This window comes from Natrix helvetica (genome assembly GCF_964273705.1).
Source record: "Natrix helvetica genome assembly, chromosome: 3".
NCBI lineage: Eukaryota > Metazoa > Chordata > Lepidosauria > Squamata > Natricidae > Natrix > Natrix helvetica.
In genome coordinates this window covers 130,994,679-131,004,360 of record NC_138549.1, presented here as the reverse complement: position 1 = coordinate 131,004,360, position 9,682 = coordinate 130,994,679, and the positions used below count along the sequence as shown (strand labels likewise).

The 9,682-nt window shown below is 36.4% G+C and overlaps 1 protein-coding gene across 1 annotated transcript in view; it reads right to left on the bottom strand.

Moving 5' to 3' along the window:
• Positions 1-3,785: 3,785 nt before the first annotated feature.
• MAPKAPK2 (MAPK activated protein kinase 2) overlaps positions 3,786-9,682 on the bottom strand; it is a 71,509-nt gene continuing 65,612 nt past the window's right edge. The window contains exons 7-10 of the mRNA XM_081946345.1: positions 7,670-7,794; positions 6,809-6,894; positions 6,630-6,710; positions 3,786-5,663 (exon numbers count right to left, since the gene is read on the bottom strand). Coding sequence (XP_081802471.1) covers positions 5,520-5,663; positions 6,630-6,710; positions 6,809-6,894; positions 7,670-7,794 — 436 coding nt within the window. The 3' untranslated portion in view covers positions 3,786-5,519. The remainder of the gene's footprint in view (positions 5,664-6,629; positions 6,711-6,808; positions 6,895-7,669; positions 7,795-9,682) is intronic.

Sequence of the window (9,682 nt, the reverse complement as noted above, 5' to 3'; positions counted from 1 at the left end):
TACTTGGAAACAAGCAATCCCGACCCTACCAGTCCTATTTATTCCCATGCATATACATATGCACACATGTATGTGAACTGTGCATCTATGTGGGTGTACTCATACAAACACACAAACATACATACCTCAACTTTCTCACGAAGCCTTATATTCAGAAAGGACATCACTTAGACATAAACTTGAATAATTTTCCATTATGCTTCCAAAAACACCTACTTAAGAATTGTATTACACTGAATCTCTTACACTGAGTTCTCTTGCACTTATCACCTCCCACTGATTGATAAAAATGAATCTTTTTCACAATGAGGCTTTCAAAGAAATGGATTCTATTTCACATGTGCTGTATTATCACTTCAGACGTGTCAAAAAAAGTGTGTGTTACTCTTTCCAATACAGGATGGCAAACCCAAAAGTTCTGACTCATAATTTTCCTTCTAGCCAAAACCTAGCTAGTATGTGACATACAGCATAAGCTAAAAAAATCAAGGTAGCAGCAATATGGTTCTTGTAGACATGACTGAAATCCTAAGTACCTATTTAGCATCTTCTGCCCTGGCTGACTTGGCAATTCTTTAGGAGTTGTTTGTTTTTAAAATTTGTAATGGCAATACAGAATACAAAAAAATAACAGCAGTACATCACTACAACACAATGAATATAAGTGGGGAACTGTTGGAAAAGAACACTCAACAGTGGGCTAACTGGGGTGACAAAGACTTTGTCTTCTAGCAAATTTGTGTTATGTGATTTGACTGACACACTTGTGAACAAGACAGCCTTTCTCCAATAGCAGATATTTCGTATTCTCAATAAATTCTTTTCAGTATCCTAAAAAGTTTGGTCACTTTTGTAGTGAACATTGTATTCATTATTATTGTTGCTTTGTCTATCTAGAAATCTCTCACGGAAATTATGCCCTCTCTCTGTTTCTGTTAAACATGCATATTTTTCCTTCAAGTTTTTAGTTTTATTCTCTTTGATCCCCAGATAGGATCCTCCCTCACCCTCATATTCTGAGGAAAGATTTTGCAAAAGAATATGCCCCATGGAACTGTCACTTAGTGAGAAGCTTGTAAAATGTATTCAGAATTACATACCAGCCCCAAATAATTACAAGCTTCCCTCTTGAAGGGTTTGAAGGGTGAAAACTAGCCATAGTGGTGTTTAGGTAAGATAACACTGGGAAACCAGTATAGGATCTCACTCCACAGATTTTGCAAACTAATAGTAAACGAGATAAAGAAGATCAGAGCACTATTTCAGTAGACATTCATCCCTGTGCTCTGCAGTTCACTGAGACTCAATAGCAGGTCTGAGTAATGCCTAAAGTAATTGCATTTCTTTTTTGTTTAGATATGAATTTGCATATGTTAAAGAGAAAGTCTGCTTAATTGAATTCCATTCCAATCCCATGTCAGGTATCTGTAGTTATCATCCTTGAACCCAGCAGGCTCCCTTGCTGTTCATAGGTCCCGATAAGTGAAAGTTACCAAATCATAGGTAACTTCAGAGAAGTTGGGCATAGAAAATTTGTAAGTTCAGTTTGTTGTAAAAGTTTCAACAAAAATGATGTATGTGAAGAGATTTAAACATTTGGAAGCACTATAAAAGTGTTTTCTTTTGCTTTGTGTTATTACAATATTAGGAGCCAGGCATCTTGTTTAGGAATCTTTCATTTCATTGAAAAAATACTCTCTATTACATATTTTATTTTATATATTATTTTATTTTAGCTTCCCTTGGACAGAGTTTTGATTCTAAAATAGAGCATATGTACAGAATCCCTACAGCAATATTCCCTTTGTCTCCTGTATAGAACAATGACATTTTTCCCAATATAATTTAAAAAAAGCCTCTTGATATAAGAGTTCAACCACTCAAAAACAGTCTTACTGTAGAACAGAGAACTACGCAGGAAAAAGAAAAGTCCACATACGTGGCTGATACAAATTAAATCCAACTGAAAAAGAAAATCAAAAGCAACTGCCAAATTAATGGGGTTTTTTTCCTTTTAAAAAATTTCAAAAAGACATATTATAGATTTATGACTGAATCTGGATTTTTTAAAATGTTCCTTATATTACCTTTGTTCCTAATAATGACTATATAAAGTTTCGCACACTTGGCAAACTTCCAAAAATTTACAAGCATCACTACAGAGGAACAAATGTTTAAAAATGTTCCTTTTTTACAAAGCAAGGAAGTCACTAAACCATCTTGCATGATTGAAATAATGAGTTTTCTCTGGCTCTCTGAGGTATGCTGAGGTGTTTGTTTTCACATCCTGTATTTAACCCAGGCTTCCTAAATGACAATTCATTTAAAATGACAAATTCTTAAGTTTGAAACATTGACTCAACAGCAAAGGAGACATGTTGTGCTTCCCACATTGTAACTAGCCCAAGGATTGGCAATCGTAACTTTCACATAATTTTGTGCTCATTCAGCTCACACGACTTAGTCAAAATGAAAGATGTCTGGCATCTTCCCATTCTACTTATTTCTCATCTATTAGCCAGAAACACTGGAAATAAAAATGCTGGGTGTGATATCAATCACACAGAAACTGCCCAGCCTAATCCAGAAATTAAAAGAAGCTCATTTGAAAAGGTCCATTTGCTTTCTGAATAGTGACAGCTCCAAATTTAAGCAAATGGCTCCGTAGAGGAAACTAGAGGAAACATTCTTCCAGAAATTAAAGAAACATCCCTCCAGAAATTTATAAAGTTCATTTGAAAAGGCCCAACATTCATTTGCTTTCTGAACAGTGATAGCTCCAAATTTAAACAAGCGGCTCCGCCTAGAGGAAACGAGAGTAAATGTCTCTTCAGAAATTAAAAGAAGCTCATTTGAAAAGGTCCAACATTAATTCTCTTTCTGAACAGTGATAGCTCCAAATATAAACAATTGACTCTGTCTAGAGGGAATGTTCAGCCAAAATGAAGAGCTGCTTCCTACAGAGAATTGCATTTCCAATATTTTGTCATCATCACAGGGAAAAGATTTGTTGTCCAACTGAATATATCAATCAAATGTTAATATTTTGTTGCATCTGTCTCCACCACAATCTAAGATAATCAAACTGATGAGGGGGATAGGCAAGTGCGAACAGGATTCTAAAGCAACTTTCCCCCTTCCCCTTCTATTTATGTGATCATTAGCCATGACATTTGTTGATAATAGAAGTTGCAAGGAAATACAACTGGAGGTTTAAGATGGTGGAATTTCTATTTAAGACTAGGGAAAGACTAGAACGGGGTTATGGAAAAGTATGTTAAAAATGACAGCTTTTAGCATCTCCAGTCAACATGACCGGTGCTGTGGAATGTTGGAGGTTATAATTCGGCAACATTTTTAAAAATGTAATTTTGCTCATTCATAGACAAGGTTCTGATTGGGTGCATTCAGCCACTGTTCAAGCTTTATGTATGTAGATCTTTGTATTACTCAGCAGATTGAGGGATTTTATTTTTTGTATCACCAAAGCCAACAATGTGTCTGTGACTACTGAAGGAGAGGCCACTAAAGTCCTCTGCTATTCCACTCAATGAGAGCAGACTCCTATCAGAAAGACTCACAAAAGATGACAGGATTTTCTTCCAAACAAGCATGGCCAGAAATAGAGATATAGGTGCTGTGCTGGTAACTTTTATATGTGCAAAAACATGCACATATGTTGATTGCAATAAAGCTCAGGGACATGTAATTATCATAGCAGAAACTGTCCAGTCAGACTGTTGTGCAAGGCAACAATTAACAAACATAAACACAAAATCAAACACTGGTGTATTAGGTGTCTTTAATCCAAAATGAGGGAAAGCAGGAAAGCAGACCAAATCCTCTTGTTAGCAATAAGACACCAAAACAAATTGAACATTTTTTTTTTTACAAATTAAAGTTCCTTAGAGTGTCTAAAGTCACTAAAAGCTAAAGTTCTCTTTTCAAATGGAAAGGAAAGCAAGTATGTGTGCTTAAAAAAATACCAATAAAACAAATATGATAAAAGATATCCATTCACGGGAGGATATATTGGGCGGAGGGGGGGGGGGAGAAAAATTGACCATCAGGAAAATGAGGCAAACTTGCATACAAAGATTTTCTCCTCCATGAAATAATTATAAGAATCAGAAAAACTCTCAATTTTAAACAAATGTGCCCAAGAAAAAAAAGATGATCCCGGCTGAAGTTTGCAAACCTTGTAGCTACATTCCATCTTATTGAAAATAAGAATGTGGCCCTTTGGTTTTATAATCAGAACTCACACCATCATCATCACATATTTGTGCCACATTGCCAACTACTACCTACAAAAGGTATTCATCCAACAAAAAAAAACCCTAATTTTTGTGGCATTTATCCTTTTATATTCATATGGCAGGGGCAGACTCCATCCTACGTGAATCTGAAGCTACCTGAAGCTTCCATGCAATGCTTATCTCAAATGTAAGCAGTCGGTCTCAAGAGTTGTGGGTTCATAGCAAATTTTTTTCCTGAAAAAAGGGGCCCACCATGAGCAGCTACAAAATGCAACAGCATGAGATCTTTTAAAATGAATTCAGTTTGACACTGAATGAGATGATGGAAACTGGGCAACAAGACATATTTTGGTATACTGCTCCAGGATCAGCTAATGAAAGAGATCAGTTAACCAGCAAACACCTTCTTTCTGTCATGCCACCTAAATACCCTGAGATCATAATTGACTTCTGAGTGCATCATGGATCCCACCATTATCGCTCAGAAATTCAAGTTAAACTGAAAAAAGTGGGGACTTCCTCCTTCTACTAAACATCCTACCACAGCATTATATAGGATCTGCTAAATCACAAGCAAAGGGGAAATGATCCTGTGCATACTGGTGAGTGACAGAAAGAGAGAAGGCTTCCAGTTTAAGATGGTATCTTACACTGGGACATTTAATTAATTAATTTTTAAGATTGCAAACTGAGATCTTTACAAGTTGCACAAACAACAGAACAGTTCTTGTTAAATGAAGACCAAAAAATCAACAATGTCTTTGTTTCAGATGGCATTTCTTCAATGACCCAGAAGCTCCTTTGAAACAAACCAAAAGACTTTATCTTTAAACAAAACAATCAACACCATAATACTTTGCGCAGGACTCTGTTGGGATTTCAACTCTACAGTAATTTTAAAAATATAGATATATATTATTATTACCCCTTGTAAGGTTATCACAGAAATTTCAGTGTTTCTGAGGGTCAAGGGATTACCAGGGGAGATTTTACCAATAAAAATCCAATTATCAGAATAATTTTCCTATTGGACCATAAAAAAAATTAAAAATAATAAAAGGGTGTATTTGTACAGCAGCTGTCTCCTGCCTCATTTTAGAAACATCAGAAACATGAAAGGCAGCTAGAACAAGTAACTAGTCTGATATAAAGAATTGAATTCCATGTGTTTGATAGGACAGTCTTGTTTCCAATTTCTTTTAAAAAATATATAGGTATCATTATTGCTTTCACAACCATGAGCCTGGCTCTATTCAATTCTCAGTGAGGGAGAACTGCAGTTTCAGAAGTATTTGCTTTCTTCCGCCTTTTCATGAGCAGTGGATTAGAGGAGTCTTCAATTTTCTTTATTTTAATCTGTTCATAATCTACCCTCATAGTGGCCAAGGCACTTGTCATCTCCTCCTAAATTGGGTTAGAGAGAAAACAAAGTTGCAGGAGATTAGCAACAGAGAAATGAAGCCACAGCAAATTTAGAGTAGGTGCTGGAGGTCTCATAAAAATAAATCAGCATGCATAAATGATAAAGAACACTTCACTCCTCTGGAGATCCCCCACGCTATTGTTTCAGGCCTCACATGCAAAACTGCCATTTTCAGTATTGGCTTTTTAGAATACTATTGCCTCTGTTCCAAATTAAATATCTTCAAATAACTTTTACCTGCCATCTTTTATACTAACTGTATAGCAAGGTTAAAAGTTAAATTCTGAGGCTCTCAGTGACCAGCTATTCCTTTTATTTTATTTAGCTGCTACCAAACATTTATAAAAATATAGGTCTACTGCAGATTCAGCCTGGACTTTGATCAATCTTTTAGCAAATATAATTTTTCTAGTATAAGACTGAAAGACAGCGGGAAGGAGGGTATCCTTCATTTTATACTTTGTCTATGCCAGAGATGGCTAACCTTTTTGGTGCCGAATGTTGAAAGTGTGTGAAAGCGCACACATGCATACACACCCATAATGCAATGCGTGTGTCACCACCCCCCTGTGTGTCCCACCCCACACATGCAGGTGTGACCCATGTACGCCCCACCTCTGTGAATGCACGTGCAACCCCCCACATGCATACGTGACCCCCCACAGGTGACCCCGTGCATCTGTGTGCATCTCCCACATAAACCCTACTTCCTGCGCATGCCTGGCAGAGGCCCGAAAACCAGTTGGCCAGTGGGAGGCACATGCACAGCAGAGCTGAACTGAGCTGAGGTCGCGTGCCCGCAGAGACTACCATAGGTTTGCCATCATGAGTCTATACATACTCTTTATCATTACAGCATATAGATCTATATAAATTTAATAATATAAATGTATATAGATTTAATAATAAAAAATAAAATATGTGACATGTAGAATGTAGGGACTTACTTTGACATCCTCCCAAAGGTCTTTCTCTTCTTTCAAAACTCTACTAGTATGCAGAGGTGTCTGCGGCACTTGCATTGATTGCTATGGAGAGAAAAGAAAAAGAAAATTAGTATATTCTCAGGTGTTCCTAGATTAGACCACAAATATTTGCTTCTAATAAACAACAACTGAGCTCTTACCATGATCCAAGAATGATTCATGAACTCTGTTATAGTCATCCGCTGGGTAGGATCTGTTTTCAGCAAATTTCGAATCAATTGTTTAACTGAAGGAAGAAAACACCAGATATATCAATACAATGTAAGTATGTTTTCTCATATACATGATGTGATGATGGTGAGGACAAAATTTGCTCCTTTAGTCCAAGAGAGACAGCACTGCAACTTCATCTTCCACTGCTCTCAGGTTGGCCTAATTATATAAGCATATCAACACATTAAAACTAATATAAGCCAATCCCTTCCCCCAGCATGGCACCTTCCAGATCTGATGGACTACAACTTCCATTATCTTTTCCAAATCACTGGCAGAAAATAATACGAACTACAATCTAACATATCTGGAAAGGCCGTGACCGTATATTTTGTCAAAATGTGAAGTGACATTCATTAAGGAAAGCCTTGGAAACATTTTCAGTCTGTTTTGATATTTTGTTGTAGTGAGTGCTGAAAATTACAAATATATGAAAAAAGATAGTGGAGCCTTTAATGCCTGCTTTCTTAAAACTCATACTCCTTATAAACTTTCATTCAAAATGCTTCTAATAATAGGTTCTTCTCTAGTTGATTCTACACAGCAGAAGCTGAAGATAAATTTACCAAACATCTTCATTTAAGAATACAAAACTCACAAAACTTGGGACATGGCCAAGTTGTGGAATGACTTTAAGTTTTCAAAAATTAAAAATTACACAGTTTCTCCTAAGACCCTTTACTTCTTTTCTTATTCAAAGCATGGGTTTGAAATTCATTAAGCTCACTCGCTTTTTTCTGTTTATTTTCCAAAACAAAACAATAGTTGAAGTTCACAATAACATTTACCTTCTTCTGATACTTCAGACCATTCTGGGTTTGGAAATTCATATTGACCCATCCTGATCCTTTTTTTCATCCCTGGAGAAATCGCCAAACCATGGTTTGAATAAAAAGGAGGGTAGCCACATAGTCTACACAAAATAGAGAGAGGAATGATTTTGCATTAATTATTTTGTATCTGTCACTTTCAAAAGCAGTCCCATATAATATCGAACTGTGAGATTACTAAAGTGTGAATTACTATGGGCTGCTCCTATCTTCCAAGGGTCACTTGCAGCTTGAATGATAAGAGGTGAATGCAGAAACAGTGAAGGTACATTGTGCTCCTTCAATCTGAATCCTCATACTGTGTTTGATGATAGAGGTTGTATATACTGAGCTCAGATGGAAGAAAAATGTAAAGCTATGACCTCAAGACTACACTCCGAAAGAGGGAGGGTATGATATTAATCACTAGAGGAGCAGGAATAAGCTTTAATAGCATCCCTCTTCTTAATTTAGTAACCCTGATAAAGAGTATGCTGGGATGATAAATTCAAGAATAAATTCCCACCTGCACTCTCTTCACCAGAACTATCATGTTTCCAGTAGCTGTTAGTCAGTGTTTTTCAGTTACCTCACTTCTGAGACTGGACTCAGCTGGTAACCAAATAGTGGATTGGTGAGCTAGAAGAAGCTTAACTGTCTGCAATGGCAGCTGTTTGCTATGGTAGGCTGCAGTTAGTAGTCATCACTTGCTATTATCTGGGGGACTATGTGTGTCCTTACCTGACATAATGGACCTTTACTTTTGTTTGGAAATACATTAAAATAGAATTCTGGAAAATTTACGTGACGGTTCCGGATTGAATGGCTTAGAAAGAAAAAGTCTTATGTTATTTTTCTGAATATTAGAAAAAAAAATACTTAAATGATCTTGAGTTCTCATAGTGTTTTGCCCAGATTTTGTGACTGTGAAGGAAATTCAAGTATTATTTGTCCAGATGTTTGGCACAATAAAGCAATAATTTGTATGACAGCATTTGAAATAATCTGGTTTAGGAAATAAAGGTGAGATATTTTCAGTGTCCAAATAATCTCTTATTCCCATAATTCTAATGAATTATGGGGCAGAATTTTATCACAGTCCTTGGTTATTAGAGTCAAGGGTCTATCAATAGTGGCTCATCTCACACACTCAAAAAAGTAGCAGACACCAGGACATTATCTCTTGTTTTTGATGTGCTGTTCCTCAAAATTCAAGAGCAATCAACTGCTCTTTGCTCTTATTATATTTCTGCATCTTAAGAAGAAAGTATGAGTTATCCTCACTGTTGCTCTCAAGTGTAGAAACCTGACACTACTGGGAAAGAAATCCTGCCCATCTCTACAGCCTCAAAGGTGCATTAAATGTTTATATAGTAGCACTGGCAGCCTAGCACTCAAATCACAAGACAATATATTCCCCTTCAGAGCTGACAGGGGATTTATGCTGGCTATTGGTTGTCAAGATACTTTTTACAGCCCAGTATGGAAATCATAAACTCTACCTCCACTTCCCCACTTCACTTATTTGAAACTGGAAAGTTGTGTTTGTTTTGTCTGTGTTGTCCATTTTAGCATTTTCATACATGCACTTTAACTTAAATGCTGACTTGGTGACTGGTGAAAAATATCAACCAATATGATTCAAAACTGCTTAGAGATTCAAATGTCAAGATCAGCTTTTGGAATGAAGCTTATGAACATAGCTGATACCCCCATTCTCATGAATTATTGTTTTCTAGAATGGAAATATAAGCAGCAATACCAAGACATGCAATCTTTCCATTCTATCTTATAATTAGGCTTTATCACTATTTCCATTTTGACAGCCTGTTCACACTCCGCCCCGACCTGGAAATAAACTGAGCTTGTAAGCATATTCTGTGCATCACCTTTAGTGCTTGTTGTTAATTATCTTGAACTGCATAACTGACTTTTAAAAGTTGATATAATGGAGGGCCTGCTTATAGGTTCAATAAAATAAAAAATACAGTA